The 24,911-nt window shown below is 40.9% G+C and overlaps 1 protein-coding gene across 1 annotated transcript in view; it reads right to left on the reverse strand.

Annotated features, from left to right (window-relative positions):
• The window catches only part of PTPRG (protein tyrosine phosphatase receptor type G), a 382,051-nt gene that overhangs the window by 171,585 nt on the left and 185,555 nt on the right, over window positions 1-24,911 (reverse strand). Inside the window, exons 3-4 of the mRNA XM_041461824.1 lie at window positions 13,776-13,955; window positions 8,248-8,396 (exon numbers count right to left, since the gene is read on the reverse strand). Coding sequence (XP_041317758.1) covers window positions 8,248-8,396; window positions 13,776-13,797 — 171 coding nt within the window. The 5' untranslated portion in view covers window positions 13,798-13,955. The remainder of the gene's footprint in view (window positions 1-8,247; window positions 8,397-13,775; window positions 13,956-24,911) is intronic.

A 24,911-nucleotide genomic window follows, 5' to 3' on the forward strand; every position in this document is an offset into this window, starting at 1 on the left:
ATAGTAACTGTTTAGAATTCTTCAGGAAAAAAAAACCCCAAACAAAACCCAAAAGAAGTAAAATGCAATCAGTAAAGCACCAGTATAATAGATAATTTAAATAATTTCCTCCTTGCTGCCTTAAATCATGATTAACATTAGTGAAATCTATTCTGATTGTTTGAGTCCCAGTGAAATGGCTTCCACGGGAAATACTCTCTGACAGTTACCAATCAGCCCATTAACCATATTAAGGTTTTGTTTTAAGATATTTGTACAATCTTTCTTTTATCCCTCACACCCCTAAATATTATCCCTCTTTGTTATTTCCAGAGGGCCTATTGGGATAATCATGAAGGGTCACACATCTCCATGGGAAGACATCTACAAGACTGTTGGACTTGCCCAACAGAAAGGGGCTGTGCTGAGCACTTACCAAGCCTCACATGTTCTTCCTAACCAACATGCCAGGATCCTCATGGGCAGCCAGCCTGGCACAGCATGGAGTGTGCCCCTGTTCTAGTGCTCAGAGCCCACAGCTCAGACACACCTGAGGGACCTGCAGCTCCTGTCCATGCAAGCCTCACACGTTTCATGGCTGTGCACTGCAAGCTGAAAAAATTGCCTTCTGGCATTTAAGTTCCCAAACTTCAAAAACTATGAGTAATTCTTGAAAACTTGGCTCTCTGTTTAAGATTGAAGTGGCCATCTCTACTGAGAGTAATCAAACAGCCCCTTTAATAGTTGCAGGAGCAAGTTTCTTTTGCAGCATTGCTGAAGCCCCCTTTTCTACCCACATTAAGTGCTTCTGTCCAAGATGTGTTTGATGCTGAGGTTCAGCTGACTCCTCACCTCACCTCACCTCACCTCTAACCCAGGTTAAAAAGCTTCAGTGCACAGCCTCCCTACCTGCACTGACCTCTCACAATCACTGCTGGGGAAAGGAAGTTGACATGATTGTGTAAGAGAACAGTTCATGCTAAACATTCTTTCAACTCGACCAAAGTCCTGGCTGCTCATTACAGTCAGGGCCAAATGAAGCCACCTCCTCATAATGAACCCCTTTTCCTTGAGGAAGACTGCTAGACACTCTCACATGGCAGATACCTAACATGCTGAAACAGCAGAAATAGCTATCACCTGCTGTCTTCTTCCTTTTCCTCCCATAATAAAGTAACTTTTCCAGAAGAACAGAATTTAGTAAGTTCCTCTACCTATTTTTCCTCCTTTTTTCATCATACTGAGTGGCCAGAGCAAATGCCAGTAAATCCAGTGGACTAAGTACACAGGAAGCTCAGCATGCAGAGCTCACCTTTACAGCTGGGGAGAGACAGTCCCATTTTTCTAACTCAGACAATCCTACATTTCAAGTAACAATCCTATTGAATCTGCTACCTTTCATTAAAGTAGCTCTTACAACTCTGTAAAATCCTCCAACCTTTGTATTGATTTTTTCTCCTATTCAAAATAACTCTCCTTTACAACAAGAGCTGGCTGTCAGCCTCTTATCTCTTATTTTCACCCCATCTGATCCTCCTTCTCCTTGTCAGTCTTTTCAGAGTCCAATTAATCATGTAGAAAATCAGGGACTTATGTTAAGAAGAATGTAGAACTCTTAGCTCATCATTAACATACTGTAATTGCAGTGTAGTGCTACTGCCTCTGACCTTTTCAACAAGTCAGTGGAAATCCTTTGGGGTAAGCAGGACATTCCCAGCTACAATGAAAAGGGTTATCTCTGATCCATGCTACTGGATAGTTACTTCAAAATAAAACTCTGGATGCATTGTAACATTTGTTATTCAGTCTAGAAATTACTGGGGCCTGGCAGACAGCAGGAAGATGCAGCCATAAAACCAAACTGCTGCTCTAGTCCTAAATTTTGTCTTAGTCTCTAACGAACAGCCCCATGATACACTAACCCCTCCACTAAACATATTTAATTTCAGACCATCCTCTCCCGTTTCTTCTTAATTATCATGGGACATTCAGAGAAAAGATCAGCCAGATGGAGACTAAATATTTCACTACTATAAGATGGAGCATTCTGCACTAAAATGGAACCTTGATTACAATAAAGTCATTAATTAAAGTCTCAACTGACTCTCCTGAAAGTATATGGGAGTCACTAAAGACAACTGAGAGGAGGCAGTGCAGCAGCTACACTAAGGAAAATAAAACAGTAAACCAGACAGTGATAAGATGATGTTTAATTTCCACTACTCACAGTGAAACAAGGCAGAAACTCAGTGATGTGTTCAATATATCCATCCATTTTATGTTTTCAAAATGATGACACACTGCTTTCCTGACAATGAGAAACTTGAACAAGATTTAAAAGAAGTGAAGAGCAAAAAGGAGTAAAGCCTAGAGACTCGGAATAAAATCTTACTTTACTGGAGATAAGACAGAGATGTAGATTTGGCTTTTTAGATAAGACAGAGACACAGATGTGGCTTTTTAGCACATTGTATGTTTAGAGTATTTTATGGCTATCTGGACCCTTGAAGACTGTGGGGAAAGGGGAGAGAGAAGACTGTAAGATAACCAAAAAACCCCTCATGCTAAGTGTCATTTTGAAGAAAAAGGAATTAAATGTGAAAATCCCCAAGCCATTTCCTTGTCTGAATGATTAAGTCAGAGGCGCTGTAAGAAATGCAGACGGAATAAGCAGAGCATGCTAAATTCCCTGGACACTCTACAGCACAGACATGAGTATGGAGCCAAATCCTCACCCAGAGTTTCACCAGCACATCTCCCATCAAAGTTACTGGGAGCTCTAAGTATCCCTTTATAAGTGTGGATTTGGTCCTTAGAGAGAACATTACACTAAAATTACTTCAGATAGTCATAGTATCTCACTGTGATATATTCCCAGTGGTCTTCTTTAGGTCCCCCTATAATTTTCTGACTTCTACTTTGCTACATCCTGCCAGATGGAGGTATGGAAATCTGAAGAGCAACAAGTAAACAAAATATAAGGAGATAAACCCATCACTGGCTCCCTGCTTCACAATTAATCTTTACTTGTGCTTGAAATCAGCACCAGAGATCTTTGCAAAATTACAGTTACCAGATATGCTGGATGCCAGAAATAATAAACCCAGCTGCAATACAGGGTGTTAGTTCTCTCCTGTATAGGAAGAGAACATGCTGTGGTATGTTCATAATTTAATGTCCTAGAGTGTGTGCAAATCTAAACAGACTCACAGCTGCACCAAGAGTAAAATTACAGAACAGAAATGGTCCCATTTCTAACATTACAAAGTAAATATTCCCTGCCATTCACAGGTGGACAGAAGTCTGGATATATACTGTAGGTGATTCCCGGTGTGACAGAAAGACTTAATATTCAGGATATAACAAAAAAAGCCACAACCTAGTAAACTGAGTAACTAATCTCAGTTTATTCCCTGTAGCAAAGCTTTTTGTGCACAGAATAGTACTCATTTCTTTTACTTTTATGACACTGATTGTCATCTGCCTGTGATAATACAAACTATCAGAATTTAAGTAATATAATGAGAGGTAGAACAGCACACAATGATAAACTCTGGCAAGGTTATCTGAGCATTCAAATTAGAGCAACCAATTGTAGATCTGGACCACACAGATGTCAGCATGTAGATTCAAAGAGAAAAGGAAGAAAATCAAAGAAGTAGCAAGAACAAAGACACCATTAGAACATAGAAAGTCTTCTAAGAAACACACTTGAAGAGCAGCAAGAATTGTTAATGCAAATTATTTTGTAATAATAACTTAATAAAGTGAATACATAGACATAATGTAAAAGGTTGTTAATTGACATAAGAGGGTGTCAGCTTTTCATTTTCTGCCGGGAAGGTTTGTGAAGGTGGTGGTTTTTTTGGTTGTTTTGTTTGGCTGGTTGTTTTGTTCGGTTGTGGGGGGTTTTTTGGGTCTTTATTTTTTTTTATTTTTTGTTTTGGTTTTTGTAATTAATGGAAAAGAACTTGAGATTTCCAACAACATGCATGTTGGTACTTGTGGGTATAAAATCACATTGCTCTTTCAGAAGCAATTTAGCCTAAACAGTGCAAGTCTGCTCATGTAAGAGTAAAAGGATGAGGTCTCTATGGCATATTGCAGTATGGTCCTTGGAATAAGATACTCATTTACTAAATAAATTACTGTATAGTACTGTATAATGGCGTTCACATTATAACTGACAATTAGCACCATTAAAGAGAACGCTCATAAACAGCCAAAGCTCACATCAAATTAACACAGCCATGATTAAAATCACTCTTCTGATTTCTGCTCTTCACAAAAATAAGCGGCATTTTGCATAAAAATTACTACCAGGCAGCTAAGGAAAAAAAAAAATAACCCCACGGTTCTGCTGGGATGGTGGTATCTCACTCCAGCAGCACACAGAGCACTGCCACGTCAGCTCCTCACTTGCTATGAAATATTAAGCATTGGGTTTCTCTCGGAGCAGCCAGCCAGCACAGCACCCTGCCTGCTGCTGGGAACCAGTTTGGTGGCACGGGAGATTAAAGTGCTGCAATTACTCCTCTTGGCTCTAATGAGGGAAACCCGGGTTCTCTCCTGGCCTGAGGGAAGCTCATCTTCTTTATTTTAATTTTGTCACTTTTCCACTTAAGTGGTTTCTAGCATTTGCATGTCCACTTATATTGCTGCGGTTTCAGAAAGAAAAAAATAACCTGAGGAATTATAGTGGAGAAGAACAATAACAAAATACAAAGGAGTCAGCAATTCATTAAAATTTAGAAAATGTAACATTAAAAACTTTTCTTAACTCTAAGAAAAAAAAAAAAAAGAGAGCCTTTTTCAAAACAGAGCCCATGTCCTCATTAGGATTCACACACCACTCACACAGCAATACACTAATGGTATCACTTTAATGCAGCATCACAGCACTACTTCCTGGCTTCACCCAGATATTGCTTGTAAAGTGGCAAGAAAGAGGGGAAAAAGAAGTTTCTAGTGAATGTTGGCCAGGTCTGGTATCAGTCTGGATGTACATGGAAGTTTGAAGCACATGGACATCTCTGATCATGAATGCTGCTTCAGAGAAAGCCAAACTCATAATGGCCTCATAAAGATCAAGTATCACTAAGGAAAATCTAGTCAATAAATAAGCAATGAAGACCACATAATGAAAGAATACCATTACATGTGCCATAGTTTAAAAAGAAGTCACAATATGCTACATTAAAGTAGTGCAAGATAATACGTCTTTGATCCAACATGCCTTTAAAGCAGGAAACAAAAGGATGTTCTCATATATCTTACTAACTAATTTAACATATAAATCATAAAAAAATATAATCCAGATGGGCTTCAGTGAAGGAAAACAATTAACGTAGACAGCCTTACCATCTGACACATTAGTTGTAATAATAAAGACCAAACAACATGGTCAAACAATAATGCTCTGTATTAGATCTGACATTTCTAATTAGTTTCTGTATCCTCTTCAAGAAAAAAAGACTACCAGCAAGCACTTTTTTCCCAGAGGAAAAAACTTCTAAACTTAATGTGCACAGACCTCATTCTATGGATGAAGCTGATCTGTCTGTGTTCCCCTGGGATGTGCTTTGGAACTAATGGGTTTTGCATAGTCCACATCTGGTTGCAAAATAAAGACTTAGAAAACATTTCCTTTCAGCTGCCTTGCCACTGTAACTGCTGCAGACCTGGAATGTCAATACCTGCACACTGCTGTAAGCTTTTCCTGCATTCATGGGCTCAGAATAACCAGAATGATTTAGGCTTTGCTTTCTGTAGGATAGAATTTTGGTTTATCCTTTCTACAGCCTCCCTAGAAATGCTACTTCTCAAATGAAGTAGAGTGTTTTTGGCACAGACTTCCCAGCATCAGGCAATTGGGGTTGCATCAGACAGTTGCAAGCTGCACCACAATTAGCATTACAAATTAAAAGCCCCACTGAGAATACATGTACAGTTGCTGTTTGAGAAGTCTAATCCCAACTATTTAGACTGGTTTTGCATCTATCAGCAATAAAAACTCAATTTTATCACCTTAGACCTACTGGACCCTCCAAAACCCACCCATAGCAATCCTTTGCAGCATGTGATTGAAAATCAGAATTCTTGTGTAGGAGGTAGACAGCATCACAACAGGGAAAGGCTTGATCTGGAAACTGTTCTTCCTTTACGGAAAAAAAAAAAAAAAAAAAAAAAAAAAAAAAAAAAAAAAAGTAAAGGAATGGCTGTGGGAATTCTACTAATGTCATCATATCAAGGAAGGCCAGAGGCCAGAGGTCCATGTCATTGCAACAAACACAAATCACTTAGAAATTATTAGGATTAACACTAAACCTATCTGATCCAGCAACTTTTCTCAGCATTCATAAACAAGCAAAAATAACATAAACATAAATTCCTAAAGGCAGTCAAGGCAGTCTCCCCCCACTTTTCAAGTTAATATTCTAAACAACTGAAATGAAGAATATTTACACTGTAAGAAAATTGTTTCTTAGAAACTTGCTTATTTCCACAGTACAAGAGCTTCCATTCATCAAGACACAATCAAATAGCCTTGGAATCCTAAGAAAGAGTTTCTGAAGTAGAAATATTATTTTTGACACAAACAAGAAGGCCTAGGATTTTTCAGCCCTCCACGTCCCCAAATTTCAGAAGAGGAGTTGACTGGCTCTGTACATTTCCTGAGTTTTACAAACACCTGAGTTTTACATCTTCCTGAGGTTTACAAACACCAGTATTGCCAACTGAGACAGAAGGGCAGCATGGCAGTGTTTGAGCCTTTGCTCCATCTGCTCAGGGGTGGCCCCTTGTGAGAAATCACAGCTACATCAAGGAGATGATAATGGAAAAGCTCATTAAAAAGAAGACAAAAATAAAATCGTTGCCTCTCAGAAAATCTAACATACAGGTACACACTTGGGATACAAAAACCAGCTTCTAATTCTTGTGTGATGGGGCAGTTTGAACAGGCAGGTGAAAATTGGAGGTTTTGATAATGCACCAGAGTCTACGACAACCTCCCTTTGAGCTTTGGAAGCCTCTTCCCACCTCCTGATAAACGTGACTTGGCTACAGCCACATGTGATGAATTATGGCAAGCTGGGGGGTGAATCAAGTCCCAAGACCACCACTTCTGCTCACCCATGAATTTTCTGGGAAAGCAAGAGCAGCTCAGGAACCACGTGCCACACTTGGGAACCGCATACCTACTTACCCACAGGCAAAGGTAATCCCAGATAACCTCTTGTTATTTCACCATGCAAAACCTTGACTATCGAGTGAAAACTATCAACAAACTCTGTTGACACAGAAAACACTGCAGTGACGAAAGAGCGACCTGGGGCTACTGCTCACAAGCCAAGATCCAACTGCACCCAGCTCCCTGAGAGTGCCTGCACTCAGGGCCCTCCAAAGGCACATCCCTGCAGTCACTGCACTGCACACAGGTGCCTGGCCCTGGCTCTGAGCCCATCTGAAGCCATGTACTTGCAGTCACTGCACACAGGTGCCTGGCCCTGGCTCTGAGCCCATCTGAAGCCATGTCCCCACAGTCACTGCACACAGGTGCCTGGCCCTGGCTCTGAGCTCATCTGAAGCCATGTCCCTGCAGTCACTGCACACAGGTGCCTGGCCCTGGCTCTGAGCAGGGCTGTGTTCCCAGGGCGCTGTGCCCGAGGCTGTCCCTCACTCCTGGGATAGCTGGGCCGCTCTTGGCTGGGGCTGGCTTGGGCCCAGCTGGCTCCAGCACAGGCAGAGCAAACACAGAGCTGTTGGCACAGATCTATGGAGAGGAACTGTTAGTGCCAGGCAGGGGACAGCAGCTGAACCCAGGTAGAGATCAGGTCCTGTGTGTGGGCAAGGAGGCAATTGCGATGACAGACAGCGGTCTCAGCACGATGGCTCCCAAACTGCTGCTATTTGTTTGTAAGCGTCATGGGAAAGGAAAAGTTTGGAGGACAACAAGGTCACTCAGCAGATATTTGTAAGCAGATCCTCCCACACACGGAAAGCTTATGGGACAAATGAGAAAAGTGGCTGTTTGCAACTTAACCCATGGGACATGAGAGCTGGCAAGGCCAGCAAAGCAGAGCTTGGAGCTGACATTGCAGAAGCACATGAGAGATGATGGATAGAGTGCTGTGAGGGCCGGAAGGGCCTGCAAAGTGATATGTTCACTGAAAGAAACATTGCCTTATTTCACAGTTGCCTCGGACTACAGCAACACATTCTGATTTTGTTTTCTCTGAGAACACAAGCACATGTCTTTCCACTCACCTCAACGGGGAACCTCTTGCCGTTGATGCTGTGTTCAGAGCCAGCTGATCCGTTGCTTTGACCCCAGTGAAACTCCACTTTCTCTGCCTTGAATCTGCCCGGTAACCCGGCACCACTGACAAAATAATCGTCCTTCAACAGGATAGCAACTGCACACACAGAACAACAAGAAAGAAACTCAGCATAGTTCTTCTGAAACACAGTTTTTGCTCATTATATCAGAATACTTTTCCTAATGCATGTAAAATGTCGGGTCATCATTTTCCTCTTTAGAGGGATTGTTAAAAATCAGGTCTGCAAGTAATGTTGGCTAATTCTGGAAATGATTATGAAGTTACACAGACTACAGAAAATCCCAAAGTCCAAATTTCTCAAGGACATTTTGCCATCCTTATTGGATTTTCATTAATTCTAAATGGAAACTACGTCGAAACCTGTTTAATGTGGTTCCAGAGGGTAATGGCTGACCATGGTCCTGCCCTTATAAAACCCTCACGGTCTGCAGATCACAAGTTAAGAAAAGAATGGGTCACCTGTTTTTTGGATTTCCTCTTTTTTGTTGTGGGGACCCCTGTGCCCTGTCCCACCTCTACTGCTGGACATGCTGGGTGCTTTCCTTAGCCTCCCTGCTCCTCCTCTCTGTAAAATCAGGAGAGTCACAATAACATTCTTGAGACCCAGTCATGAGACATCCTCCATAAGAACTGGGTTTTATTACAGTAACTCTGATATTATTATTACCTGATTCAATGAGGGTCAGAAAGATCTTCTTTGTATTCTCTTTTCACTTCCAAAAGCCTTTGTATTTTATGTAACAATAAAAGCTGTGGGTCCAGACAGAGGGCAGAATCGTATGGTGGAAGCTGGTACATGTTACAGGGGAGGCCTGTGGTCCAACCAAGAACTGATTCCAGCTTTCCAAAAATTCCTTTCTGCTACTCTCACTATAATATCCCTTTCCTTTCCAGCATATCCTGGTTTTAATACATGCCATTCCTAAAAACTGCTCCCTGCAAAATTATTTTTTCTCATCCTTCACAAAAACAGAACTAAAATTTGAATATTGTTTCTGTAAAAGTCATTGCAGACCAGTGCTTGCTGTGCCTAGAATCCTGTGATTTAAGTTGAGGGCTTGACTTTGGAGATTTTTTTCTTTTTTAATGGAAATAGCAAAACCCACAAGGATTTCTCTGTGTTCTTAAGCCAACTGTGTGTCATCACAACAGGAACATTAATATAAATCCGATTTCTTTATGTAAGAAGGAAGATTTTATTTACTGCTGAAAAAAAACAAAAGAAAGCTACTTGTGAAATAAAAGTTATTTCTCTGTTGGTGATACAGTGCAGGCTCTGCTGCAGCAGGCTTTGTGCCCTCCCCTGACAGGGACCTACACCAACATCATCTCAGGTGCAATTTTTCCACAGAGCTCAAAGTTAAACGGTTTGTGTCAAAACCATCCTAATGTTAAATTGCATGAGATGTTCGGGTGTTTCTAAACTGTGCCAGCAAAATCATGGGGCTGTTTTCTTCCATGATTTCTGCTTCTTTTTGCACTCTCTTTGCATCCAAGTGCTTTGTGTAGGAGGATGGGTGGTGCAGAAGTGCCTATAGGATACTGCGAGTGTCCGCTAGGGTACTGCTGGTAGTCTGTCTGCTTACACCAAATCCCTGAAACATAAGTGACTGAAAGCACCACTGCTCTCTACTTCCCTTAAAAAATTCTCAATGAGCTCAGCAGTATTTTAAATGGTGAAAAATCTCATTCAATTAGTTACAAATTCCATAGATGAAATTGTAGGAGATGAGGAATACAGCAAAGCAGATTCACATGCATCTGTTAAAAACCTCTGTGGAAATTCAGTTGCATCTAATAAATATTTGATAGTTCCCAAATAATTTATGGCTCTGTCAGGGGTCATTTTACTTGTTTTAGATGAATAATTAAAAAGGATAATTAGGAGGATGTACAATCTGTAATGTTCATCTAATTGTTCATTTTACAGTATTTCTTACACTGCTGAGCTGTATGACACATGTTCCCATCACCTTCCCAGCTAAGCAGCATCCCCTTACAGCCAGGAGCTTCCCTCCTTTTCCTGTGACCCCAGGTATTCAGTTCTGAAAGAACCAAACATCACTTTACTGGGCTTTGGGAGCCACTGCTTTTATCCCAGGATTTCTGTAGAGTGCAAGGAATCAAGCCCCAAAGCCCACTAATTTAAAACACTATATAATTGAGATTAAAAACCAAAGAAAGTGGTGTGCAGCCACCAGGACCACAAATGTGTAACGTCATTTTCAGGTTCCGGGCTGGTGTTGGATGCCCATCACCTCTGTGGGAGCAGGAATAAACCTGGACTCAAAGAGCTCTTCCCCTGCCCTAGCAGAGCAGCTCTGATGGTCAGGATCAGGCAGAGTGATGCACATTACATGGGATACTAAACAACATTTCTGGCAGAAATTTTACTAAGTTTTTCTGAGCAGAATTCTCCTGATTTTAGAAATTTTTTGTATGAACACAATTAATGCAAATACAACTATGAAATGTGTATATCCTCCAAGTGATCTCTAGCACTTAATACTATGGTCAGCTACTCCAGCTAAGAAATTGAACCCACATTAGTGCCTTTCCCAATGTAATTGTGCACAAAAGCACTTCTGGTCAAGACAGACCTATAAAATCCATTGATATTTTCTGAACGAAACACTGTTTTCTGTACATTGTCTGCTCTTTACCTGATAGAGAGGGGGACACAAAGAAGAAAGAGCAGAACAAATCTAAACAGAATTACCTTTCAGAGCCTAAAAATAACTCATTGTTCAAATATTAAAAAAAAAAATACTAGGTCCTACAGCCATAACAATAACCCAAGCAGCATATTTCCTGCCAGTTAATGAGCATTAAGGTTAAGGGCCTTTAGCTTTCCCAGGGACCTCTGTCTCTTTAAACCACACATTAATTGCTGAGAAATGCCCTCTACATCCATCACCATTTCTTAAACAGTTATTTAGTTTACTGTCTCTGTCAGTCTGCAATATGAAGGTCTTGTGTGGCCATCTGCTGCAAGACTCTGCTGCCAAAATGCATCGCGATTTATGGCACAGTCGGCCTCTATCTTCTACCCACAAGCCAAAACATCCTACTTGGTTTGCTGCTCTACCACTTACCACCTTAAAAATTCATGCCAGGCAAGTTTCTTCAAAAGGTCAGAAAACCAAGAAAAGGAATGGGACTTGATAAAACAAGGGAGGAGTTAGGAGCTCAGGAGAAGAAATCAGGGCTGACAGCAAGGCAAAAAGAGTCTTCACGTTACCAGTAAAAGGCCGTAAGTTACCAGGAAAAGTGACAGTTACTGTTGCTCTGAGAAGCAATAACTTGTCAGCAAAAATCCATACCCCAATGGGTGAGGAAATCAAATATAGCAGCAGTGCTAAAATCACCCAGCAGAGAAGACTGAAGCTTCAGCTTTCATTGCCAACTGCACCAAGAACCAGAAAATCTGCTGACACTTTTCACTTCAACAGAACAAGGTTCTGGCTTGCACCAGCAACAGTGTGGCCAGCAGGACCTGGGCAGTGACTGTCCCCTTGTACTCAGCTCTGGGCTCACTTTTGGGCCCCTCACTACAAGAAGGGCATTGTGGGGCTGGAGTGTGTCCAGAGAAGGCAAGGAAGCTGGGATGGGTCTGGAGCACAAGTTTGATAAGGAACTGCTGAGGGAGCTGGCAGGGCTCAGCCTGGACAAAAGGAGGCTCAGGGGGGATCTTCTTGCTCTCTACAGCTCACTGAAAGGAGGCTGCAGCCAGGCGGGGATCAGTCTCTTCTCCCAGATAACAAGTGATGGGACAAGAAGAAATGGCCTCCAGTGTTGCCAGGGGAGGTTCAGATTGAGTATTAGAATGAATTTCAAAAGGGTTGCCAAGAAGTAGAAGAGGCTGCCCCAGACAGCGCTGGAGCTCCCATCCCTGTAGGTATTTAAGAGATGTGTAGATGTGGCACTTAGGGACATGGTTTAGTGGTGTCCTTGGCAGTGCTGCATTAATGGTTGGAATCAATGTTCTTAAAGGTCTTTTCCAACCTAAATGATTGTATGATTCTAACACGGTTTCCTATTGTATGTGCAGCAATGTTTCTGTTGCATGTACAGGATAGCATTAACATCCTTAGAAGAATAGCACCATCACTTTTTCATGATCTTTCTAATTACATTTATTGCTGATCACCATAAACAGCCTCTCTGACCATAAAGGGCAGGGTGCATAACATGAGTAGATTAATTAAGCACCAAATTTCCATAGCATTCAACCTTGCCTGAACCTCATGCTGCTATCAAGGGCAACCAAGTCAGGATTTCAAAGCAAACAGGAGCACTTCTCAGTGAAGATGGGAAAAACCCCAAGTAATGCAGCAAAACCCCCAGCTATGCTTGGTGGTGGTTTATGTCAACTGGATTTGCTTTGCAGTGAAGGAAAACAGGCTACAGCCTGCCACTCCATTTCATCTGAGGGGCAATAACTCCTGCTAAGATCCTGAAATGCTGGGGCTGGACCTGAAGCACTTGCTGGACTCCAGGCCACAGCTCAGACGTGAAGTGCCCTGGAGTTGATGGGTGCATCTGAGGTCACACTGTGTGTACAGCTGAGCCACCAGCTCCAGAGCAGGTACATGCCCTGGGTCCAGCTAGCCCACCTGTGACAGGGGACATGGCACAGAGAGCACTATAGAGATGCATGTCAGATGTTAATAAAGATAAAAATATACTTCCAATAAATAAAATTGAATTAATTAGTGGTTTAATCCAATTCCCTAAAAATACTTGACCTTGTCAAATGAAGAGGGTGGCCTTATAATTTCTGCTTTTTACGTTTTTAGAATTAAAGAGTAATCAAATGCATGCAGCTTTGCATATAAATCAACCTTGACCTTTCGTTGAACTGTTTTGGTAAAAATAAGCAGTACTCATGCCTGCTCTTTTTTCTCTAAAAGCCAGAACAGACAGAGCAGAAAAGGATTCAGTTCAATGAAGAACACTGTGCTATAATCATACCAGAAAAACATTAATAAGCCCCCACTACTCTGAACAGTTATTGCTCTTTCTTCTCTAAAATCTTCCAATTTCTAAGACTTCCCCTCTCCTTCCCCCTGAGCCCTGCATCTCAGCATTCTTTTGGATTAGGTGTTGCAGCCTCCCAAAGCTGATAATTCAAGGTTACACCTTGAAACTCTTACACTGCCTTTTATTCAGAGGAATAACTGACTACCAAGAGAATTAGTTTAGACTGAGAACAAAAAAAACATCACCAAAAAAAAGCAGCCCTTAAAAAAAACTCCTCAAAATCAATCTGTAGAACTAGCTCTGCAGAGAATGCAGAGGCAGCGGTAGGTGGCTCCTACTGAAAAATTACATTTAAAAAAAAAGACAAAAATACCCAAACAACAGAACAATGAAAATGGAGGAGGGTGGAACATGGCTTGAATTTTTAATTGACTGCAGTCAGGCTATGGAGACAAGCAGAAGAGAACATACCTGTTTTTCCTGTGTTTTTCATCCAAGTCTTGTTTGAAGATTCATTGTCAAAACCATCCAGCTGCAGCTCTTGATACTCATCTCCAACATGGGCCAGGTGGTCGACGATGTCTATGGGGGACTGGTGAGACCCCCCACACTTCTCACTGGACGTCACCCAGTGCTCGGGACCATAGGTACCTGTGAAAAAGCACCAATGTCAACATCCCAGTGGCTCCACAGTGCTGGGGAACTGTTTAAGTGTGAGGATGAAGACTGAAGCTCCCCAGGTAACTCCACCACAGTTACAATTCCCACGTCTGAAAGGGGTTAAGACTTTTTAACTTATGAGGAGACTGAAATCCTTTGGCTTTGTGCTATGTTCCAACTTTGCCTCTGGCAGTAATGAACAATGGCCTTTTTTTTAAAAGCAATTATTCTATAAAACTTTCTGCAGTTCCCAAGCTCCTCCCATGCATATGTTATCAATTACCATGTTGATCCAAGAACTTCCCTAAAGTTCCAGCCTTAATATATTACTGTATAGTTTATGCTTTCATTATGGACAAATAATGCAACAGGCACACATTAACTTGTGCTCTTGCAATACTATGCCTAGATAATATGATCTTTATTAATGATCTCATTTCTTTTGGAGGTTTTGAAGCCAGAAAATAATAAAAGAAAGAATTAAACTAAATGTATGTTAGTAAATTTGAAGAAAACAACAATGGAAAAAAAAATTATTCCGGAAGAAGTAAACAAGACAATAACCTCTCAGGAATACACAGTAAATTTATTTTGTCATTATTCTTACCTGAGTTTTGTAGTTTTGATGAACAATTAAAATAATATGGAAAAATGAAAGGTCTGAGGCAAAGACCTTGTCATCCACACCACATACCAGCCCAAGATGTACTAGAACACCAGGGACTCTCAGCACCACTCTTAGGAGGATCTAAACCAAATTTCAAATTTTTCTTATGACCTGCCTCTTCAACCCTTAAGTTGTATTAACAGAGACTGAGAGCTTATCTTCCCATGAGTGCAAACAGTGGTTTAAGCTCCTGAAATAACAGCATAGATTTCTTGTAAAGCACTTGTTGCTCACAGCTCTTGAAGTGCTTTACAGCAGGAATCAGCTACACTATTCTCATGTAAAGACAAAGAAGTTGCTGGCTGAGAAGTGAAGCAACTTGCCCAAGCTCAACTACGAAAACCAAGTTACAACTCAGTAACTCTGCTCTCCTGAGAGTCCTGATGTTACACCTGTGTCACACCTCTGAACTGCAGTCAGGAGGTCTGTTCAGCAGGAAGCCAGCAGGAAATGATGCACCAATGTGCATTTATTACCCTTGCATCTGAGAGGCATATGTATATTCAATTAGTGCCATCCAAACCCAGCAGTTGGGAAGGCCAGTTTCTTTGGCCTCTGGGTTTTAATCTATCTAGTTGCAAAGTGCATTAGTGCTCTCTTCTCGTGAGCTGATGCAGGACATTTAATCAATAGCAAGATTTTGCTATACTCATCACACACAAATGCTGTTTGGTACCTAAATGATAATAAGAAAATTTTACTTTCAAGTACAATTAGGCAAAATTGCAATATAGTTTAAAAATAATTTACATCATCTGCCCAGGTTAAAAATCAGTTTTGTTTATCTCGGAGTTCAACTTATATTGTCAGCAAGAGCTGCTTTCAGTTATTTCCCAATGTACCACAACCAAGGAGAACAGAATTATTAAAACCCCTACATGGGGGAAACCAAATGTCTTCCACTCAAACACAGCTATTTTTCTCCAATCAGGATGCCCTTAGTAATTGGTCTGTAGTGAGTTAATTGGAAATTCAGATTTACTTTACATATAACCTCGCATCTACCCTATGAAATTTGGGAATTTGCTTTAAATATCTAGCACTACACATAATCAAACCCACCAGCTCTCGTTTTCTGGCTTTATAATAAACAAGGGGTGAGCTTTTCAAAAGCACTCTGCTCACAGAGGCTATCGCAGTGGTTTCAGCTGTGCATTCAAAAGGAGCTGTGCACTCCAGTTTTTCTTTTGTAAGTATTCTGGTGTCAATGAGGATTTTTTTCCCTTTTTTTAAGTAGGCAGATTTATTTTAACAGACTGTAGGGTTTCTTCCATGCATCTTGTCACAATTATTTATTTATTTGTTTTAAGTATACCCAGTTCTCAACCTATCTGCAGTGAAAACTGCCTTGTCAAAATGAATAAAATAAGCCATAAGGGTAAACAAACAAACCACCATGTTGAATTAAAACCTCAAGTGACTTAGGTACCTGAATTGACTCTTGCTGAAATGTAGTGTTTCACAGACATTTAAAGGCTTTGTTTCATTTTAAAAAACAAGTTTTCTTTTTTTTTCTTAAATTAATTTAACTTGCTTGAATTAATTTAATAGCAATAAATCTCTTTCGATAAACACAGTAGCTTCACTTGCTTGTAAATCTATAATCTAACAAAATAAAGCCTAGCAGTATCTGCTTTCTTCATGTGACAAGATAAGTTTCCATGCATAAAATGCTTCCATACTTGTGCTGAATTATTAAAGAAAAAAAAAAAATCTAATGCAGTGAAACTCTCAGCAACTCAAAACCTCAACTTAGTGCTGGTGCTGTGACTCCAAGTCCTGACATCACAAATTACAGTCATAAGGCTAAGCTCCGATTTAGAGGTTCAAGACCTGCTAGTTAAAATCAGCCCAAGATTTTATAAGTGCCTAGGCTTGCCATTAATTTCTTTCACAGGTTTTTGATATGTAAATGACTACATGCAATGTGACCTGCACCATTATGGCTGCAGCTTGAGACAGATATAGGGGCCACAACCCCAACATCTCCACTCCCAGCAGCGCAGAACTGGGGCTGCCCCAGCTTTAACAATGACCACAGAAAAGGGAAGGCAGTCCAGGGAGGGGAGAGGAAAACTTTTGAGTTCGAAAGAAAACTAAATAAATTATAGCTCCTACCCAGAAGGGAAAAAAAAAAAAAAAAAAAAAAAAGGCACTCAACAACCTATGAAATGTAATCAAGAATAGTGCAATGTGATTCACAAATTCCCAGGTGGCCACCAGAAGGGTTCAGGCCCAACTGCCTGTTTTTTTCCATGGACATTCAAGTGCACTTTCAATTAAAACTGATCTTCCACTACAGATTTCAAATTAATTCTTCTTCCAAGTGTCTCATGCTCCAGACATCCTTGCTTTGCAAAAAAGCCCTATATCATTAGAGGAGGAAATAGAACACTTTTTCCAAGCTTGCTGATATTGATTACCTATTCCTTCCATCAAAGCACAATTGCCATTCTGCACTGTATAAATCTCTTCAGCGTTAGACACTTTATAAAGTAGTGAGAATTATATCATTAATCATTTGCAGTTACACCTGTCTTACTTTATTGAATTTTTTGTTTTTTAGAACTTTAAATAAATGCTTTTAAATGAAAACATGACACTAAATAAAGACTGTTTCACTTAAACCTAGTTAAAAAAAGAAATCCTGTAATTCTGTGTGTGACATTTACCCATCTGAAACACAGGAACTTATGGCTATTTGTATTTCATTTTTCCAACAGTAAGCATGGTGACTTAAATCAAATAAAATTTCAAATGAATTTGAGTTGGCCTTTTAAGGCTGATAAATAATTCCGTTTTCAGAAACCAAGTTAAGAACCCACACCTGTGTTAACAAATAACACACATTTCCACTGAGAGGGTGGGACAACCTGCAGGCAAAGGTAAAACATCAAGCAGCCCCATTCTAGAGCTGGAATATTTGCTGCAGAGGCAGCACAGAAAGAATGATAACTGATAATGTTCTGCAGGAACTGAAGTCAGAGTCCTGCCTCCAGAAAACCATGGGCTTGGGTCCAACAGCTGGGGCAGGAGGGCTGCACCCACCCCAGGTCACCCAAATGCAAGAGCAGGGTGTGCAGGGGTGGCAGCCAGGTCTCTGTGGACCTGAACTCTCCTCTGCTGAAAGCAGGGACAAAAGGGCTCCCACGGCTGGAAGGAGAGCTTGGGTCAGGGAGCTCAGCAGCACCTGGGGTCTCACACACATTTTCAATCCATCCAGAGATGTTATCACCCATCCTTGTCTGAAATTACCTGACACTTCCTAGATTCTTTTCTCATGCAAAATCATTCTGTCAATGACTGCAGTAACTTTAATAGTTTTTTAATACACTGTCTGCTCCTTAAATATAACCCAAGATTACTTTTTTCTTCTTTTTACTGTACAAAGAAATGAGCAGTCTTCATTAATGAAAAACCATTAAAGTGTTCTGCCAAAATCTAATTAAAGCTTGTATAAAAACTTCCACTTAAAAAAATATCAAATGCATTTGTTTTTCTCACACAGGTTTTGTTTAAAACATCTGTTGTTAAAAACATTGGCATTTCCTTGATTTTGCATAACTTTTTAATTAATGGATCAGCTACTCTGATATAAACTTGTCTGTAACACATAAACCTTTACACAGATATAGTTTAACAGAAATTAGCAAATTTTGAGTAATACGATTTTCATCATCCATTCGTAAAGAAGTAGAAATAGAAACCTTTTTTAAAATTTCACTTATTTTCTAAACATTTTTACAAAAATGTGATTTTAAATCTCAGAACTGACACAGAAAGAACTAGTTTAGAGGCTTTAATTTTGGAGGTTTTTCATTATTTGTTCTTCTTGGGTCCTTTTTTTAACAGAATTACCTCAGACAAATCTTTGTGTGTACTCAATGCCTCTTTACTTTTCATTTTTGAATGAAAATGGTAATAATGATTGCAAAGCAATCAAATCCCCTCATTTCTGCAATTAACTTGATCATTTCATGGAGACATCCTATCCCATCATCTTAATATGGCAGAAAATTCCATGTTTCTCTTAGAACAAAATTCAACCAGTTATTAGGGATGGGCAGAACGAATTAGTATTTCCTCTTCAAATGAAAACAGAGGTCCCAGCCTTTGCTTGCACAGCTCTGGAGGGGCAGCCTACAGACTTCAAGAAGCACAGCAGTGAGAGGTGAGAACCTCAGTCAGGCTCTGGATAAATGGAGATGCTTCCCTTTTCAGGGACTGGCAGCTGTGACCTGCCCAAGCATTCCAGCATTTAGCTGAGCAACACTACAGATCTGAATCTCTGCCTCCAAGTCTCTGCCCTACCTGAACTGCTCCATCACGAGCCAAATCTCAAGAAATACTGAAATGTCACCACCAGCAAACAAAATCATCCTTTCTTCCACACAGAGAATGAAAAAGGAAGAGGTGCCCTTGCTCGGCTACAAAGTAATGAACTTCAACAGCAGGGTGGATTTTCAAACAGGAAAAAATTGTTTTAAACAAACAAGTACCAGTGAAATTCACTACAGAAGTGAAACGTTTTAAGATCCTTCAGAAACCTCAGTCCCAGGGCTCCTCTCTGTTATCTCCTGAAGCTGTCACTTGATGCCAGAAGATCTCACCATCACTGTTTGCCATGTAAAAGGAGCTGTATCAGTAAGTCCAGGAAGGTGCTTAAGCCACGTAAATAGTGACAGGAGGCAAGGCACATAGTGCAGATCCAGACTGGCTGAAAAATCAGCCTCCCTTTACCCTCTCCTCTCACCTGCAGTCCCCTCCTGGGAAGCAGAAATAAAGTGAAATCTGTAGGATGAAGCTTAAAGACTGCACTTAGATACAAGGCCGAAAAGAATGATTTGAATGACATATCTCTTACTGATTGATTTAGCATGAGGCTGCAGAGGTAAATGTATAAAAATCCCTGAAAGCCTTGATAAAAAATCAGTAGCATCTTTCAGAGGTCTTCCAATTGCAGAGAAAGCAGCCACGTTGTTAAATCATTATATTAGGGGGAAAAGTTGCTGAAATTTTACTGTCTTCCTCTAAAGTGATGGCATACCAAAATCAAAGGGATGGAGAAGGAGAGCCTGTAGTTAAGAGTTCACAGTGCTGCTTTGAACAAAGATTTCCTGCCCTGGGGGAAAAGGGCTTTTCATTTTATTATTCTCTGTCATCACTCTGTTTAACATGAGACACTCGTGCTTGCAGAAAATTCCAATTACTGCTTGAAAAATGAGAGCGAATACCAAGGGCAAGATCCTGACGAGCTTGCTGAGACACAAACAGGTCCAAGCAATCTGCAAGCTCAGTACAGGGAAGGTGTGCCAGGCTTGGGAGAGGTGTAAACAACCAGGGACAGTTTTCTGAGAAGTCAAAAAATCTGAAAGAAGCTTTCCCCAAGAACAATCTCTGATAAGGTACATCTTAACTAGTACTTGTTGGAACAAACACAGAATACAGGAAGATGGATTTAGATTTAGGTTGGATTTAGATAATCCTAGAGCCAGCAGCAGCAGCAGCACAGAAGCACTGATGCCACCACAGCTCCAGCTCTGCCCAGCCATGGGGCTGTGGAAGGAAAGCTGATCTTCAAAACTGATTGTGTCAGTGATACTGCCACACTGCCAGAATGTGGCAATCACAAAGAAAGGCTTTAAATCATGCTCCTAAATATAAACTATCCTTTAATGTCTGCAGCTTTTAAACTGAAAGACAGAGTGCCATGCATGTTCTCCTTAAATTTTCATATCCACAGATGCTACAGTTTTTTTACAGTGGATTTCTAATTAAACTTCCTAACTTTCAATTACCTTTGGAGAAGTTTTTAATGTGTTTTCAATCTTCATATTCCTTAGTGAACTATTCTCTATTACACAGTCACAAATGTAGTGATTTTTTATTACATATCCACCCCCCCGACCCAATAAACAGACTTTCTGCATCCCAATTTTGTTCCTCAAAAAAGTAGGAAGCTGCCATGAATCTTGTATGAAGCTCCCACAGTACCTATCAACCTGCCAGTGGCAAAATGTATGATAAATATCCAACATTAGGAAACACCAGGACCTTAGGACAAATGTTGCAGGAAGCTCACAAAAAAGTGGAATAAGTGTAATTACGAAAACAAGCTTTTTCCATAAACGTTTCAAGTTTTAGCATTTGTGAGCTGAATAATTTACCACCACACAAAAGTGAAAATAGTACTAAGTTTAGCTGTGCTGGCAAAATAGTTTGGGGCTTTTTCAGGGGTGTCTCACACAATAAACTCTAGATAGACTTGCCTAATGACCTGTTGAATTTAACAACTAATATTTCAAAATTATTTATACTGAGCACAGAGCACAACAGTGTCAATGAAATTATTATGCAGAACTCACTGAGTGGGAGGATAAATTGTGGTTTTGAAAGTTCCTGCTGGTGGCAAGTGACTGAGACAATGTATATCTACATCCTCTGTTTTTTATAATTTTCTACATTTTTAATAAATGTATCTGACATCTCACACCATTCATTTCATAACTGTCAGAGGCCTTTTAAAACTGCTCACCCTGAGCTGCACATAATAAACGAGGTGATAACTTACAATATAAGGAAAAAACAGGAGATTAATTTATATGAAGGCATCGTAAATTACCTTTCTTCTATTTTATACTAGTTCAGTAAAGCCCTATGAAGACTAGGGACAGACATAAAAATAGATTTTTTCCTAAATATAATTTAAAAAAGTATAAATCCTAATGGAAATTACAGAATGAAGATGTATTACAAATCAATGCAGTAGCTGAGTGAGAGCACTTTGTGTTGTTGGGAGGAAGACACAGATTTTAGTAATGGGTGCATTGGACAGGTCACATCCAGGCCAAGTTTCTCTGGAGAAGGATCACTCTTTTCAACTATCCTTTCTTCATTTACAGGGTAATAGCTGTATGATGATGGACCTTGACAGGAAGGATATTTATATTGCTCTAGCGCCCCAATGCAGCAAAAAGAAGAGGGGTTCCATTCTTCCAAACCTCACTAGCAAACAGCTGCTGCCTCAAAAAGCTTAAACTGAACAATGTAAGACAAGCACAATATAAAACATCTCAAACTTGAACAGATGCATCCCCCTGGGCTAACCTCCCCTTCCCTGTAACACCCTGCTTCATGCTTTCTTCTCCAAGGCCATCTTCCAGAGCTGGCACTAACACACCAGAAAGGTGATCAACCTTCCCATGAGAAAGAAAAAAAACATCACTTCTTCCAGAGAGCAAAGATAAAAGAAGAAATGAGTCTGGCATTTCATAGAACTAAACATATGAAAAAGCACAAGCTCATATAATGTTGACGTAAAGCATGGTTCCATCTGTGCTACTCCAAGGAGAAAGCACAGCATGAACAAAGCTCTCAGAAAATAAATCTGAGCAAACAAGAGGAAGAAAATGGGCAAAAAACTTTCCCACCCAAGAGTTGTTGGATGCAGATGGAGGATTCAGCGAGACTTTGCTGAAAGAAAAGGAATCAAGAGGACCTGAATTTGGCTCAGTGCTAACTACAGCCACCACTGCCAACACCCAGAGCAGGCAAAAGCCAGGAAGACAAGCAGCCAGCTTGCCACTCTGTGCCTGTGATCTTACCACTGTACTGCAGGTGAAATCCCCACAGGATCTGGAGTTGAAACTGGGAAGCAGCCTGGGAGCATTTGCTGAGCTGAAACTGTGGGAGACACACCTCAGGCTGCAGGAATAGTGAGGCAAGAAGAAAATGTGCAAGAACAGACATGATGGGCTCAGGAACCCTTATGTGGTTTTTGAGCCAGAGATCATAGGTTGTTTGAGGGCTTGACTGAGACCCTGCTGAAGCATCAATGCTCCCATGCTGCTGAACCTGCCCAGGGGCTCAGACATGAACACTGAACGACAGTGACAGTAATACACCATGACATTTACGTCAGGAAATCTAAAATTCCCATCTTGCTTCTCTGTCTCCTTCCTACCACCAGGAGCTACCTGCTCCATTTCACTCCCTTCCTTCATAAAGGGAGAAGTTCACCTGTCTTATCAGAGCAGCTGCCAAGGATTGCGCAAAACTTCAAGAGAGCTATGGAGATACAAAGCTGTGCAAGACTCAACTGTCCCACTACAGATCTTGCCAGGGTACCTGCAAACACATTTAGAAAAAAACCAGGTCCAGTTATTTCTCAAAGCACCACAGACTTGAGTTCTGTTACTTCTCACATGTACCCTTAATAGGCTTGATCTCACCAAAGAAACTGCTAACGTAAATGATGCATCACTGTAACTTAATTACCTCCAATTTGGGTGGGTACAGGAACAGAAAGTACCTTTTCTTGATTCCCATCTGTTCCTCATAACTAACCAAAGAAGCCCTCCCCAGAGCTCTGTCTCTGAAAGCCAGCATGAAAAAAAAAAAAAGAAAAGGAGAGGGAAAGACAGGAAAAAACTGTATATTTTTATTGAATTTTTGCAGGATGCAAGTTAATAAAACACCCACAGAGAGCACAGAGCAATATAGAAAGCGAATAAAGGGAGGGAAGGCTGATATCAATAAAGCTTATCCAGAGGCACTGGTGAAAGTACTCATCATTTCAAAAGGAACCTACTACAAAAATGATTTCCACTTGTTGCTTTGGCTCAGGTTTACAAAAAACAGAAGTGTCCGAAGCAGAGGGTGGATTTAAAAAATAAAGCCAGGAAGATAAAATTATCCGTTGTTGAAACACGTCACCCTCAGATTTTCAAAACCCCTTGTTGATCCTAACCTGACCAGAGACAGCCACCACATTAGGACCTCACTGTTTTAATCACATCACAGAAAACACTACAGTCCCCAAAGTCACTCATCAAATCTCGACAAATACTGCCTTTGATGTGATATTGCCTTTTTAGGTGAAAATCAACTTTTGCCCAACTAAGTTCTTAATGGCATCTCTGTTCCAACAGCCTTCTCAATCCAGCTGTCCCTTTCACTAATATGCACCAGTAAAACAGCTCCCAGGAGAGTTGCTGGGAGATTGCTAGCTTTTACTTAATGACACATCGTGAACCCTGCCCTCAATTTCTATTAACATTCAGTCTATGTTTCTACCATTAATTTAAGAGGAATGAACAGGAAGAGAATAAGCAGCCCTAGTGTCCAGCCCGAGGTACTCCATCAGACACTGCTTCTGCGGCTGACAGAGAACATTTACAACCAGTTCTCTCGTTGCTGTTCTATATCTGTCATTTCCAGTATGTTACACTACATGGCTTAAACTGCTCCAAATCAGCTTTAGTTTTCCATTAGGAAAGTCCAGAGTTAGGATAAAACAAATAAACAAACCCACCAAAAAGAAAAGAGAGAAAAAAACCCCACAAAAAACAACAACCCCAAAAACAAAACAAAGCCAAAAAACCCAACAAATCAAAGTCATGAAAGGGACCTAATGTTCCTAATGTGGATCTTATTCCCTTGTACCCCTTCTCTCCAGAGGAGTTTTAGGTAGTGACCTGTCAGTGCTGGAGGAGGGCACTGGCAGCAGCCCCTCTCTTGCCCCAGACCTCTTCCCTTCTGTCAGCACTACCCTTTGGGCAGGGCAATGCACACAAACACCTGAGCCGCTGCTCTGGGGGAAAACCAGCTGCTGCAGAGAGCTGGCAGCAAGGAACTGCTGTGATGGATGGAGTCAGGATGAGCACTACAGGAGATTCACTCCCACAGTACCTGTGGTGACCATTCAAACACCAAGTCAAATAAAAAAACCAAAAGATACCCTAGCTGGGATAAAAGTTCTTTCCTTCAGCACCATATGAACTGTTCGTTTAGGGACAGTCACCCCAGAGTGCAGCTTGCAGGCTTTGAGATGCAGCTGCTCCCAGGACAAATTTTCTGAGGGCAGTGTAAGGGCATCACCTGTTCCTCCACCTCACTGCCTGCTGCTCCCACAGCCTCCCATGGGAGCATCTTCACTTGCTGCCACCAAGGATGCTTGGAAGCAAGGCAGTGTTCCCACAGCCCTCCCTGTCCGGTGTGGGGAAGGCAGCAGCCAGCTCTGAACACAGCTCCCTGTGCTCTGCAGTCACAGCAGTGTTTGGGCAGCCCATGGTGACACATATCATAAAATGGAATCTGGAGTGTATCACTTCACTGTGAAATCTGTAAGATATTGGATTTATATGGTGTCTGCAGAGCACATTAGAAGATCATCAGCATCATCATGTCTTTTTGAGACAGCCATAATTATTCAGGCTGTTACTTTATCTCATTGGTGCTTCTGAAAAACTATTCAATATTAGCAAACTCTCACTAAAAAC

Source organism: Pyrgilauda ruficollis, unplaced genomic scaffold (assembly GCF_017590135.1).
Source record: "Pyrgilauda ruficollis isolate IOZ18807 unplaced genomic scaffold, ASM1759013v1 scaffold10, whole genome shotgun sequence".
Taxonomy (NCBI): Eukaryota; Metazoa; Chordata; class Aves; order Passeriformes; family Passeridae; genus Pyrgilauda; species Pyrgilauda ruficollis.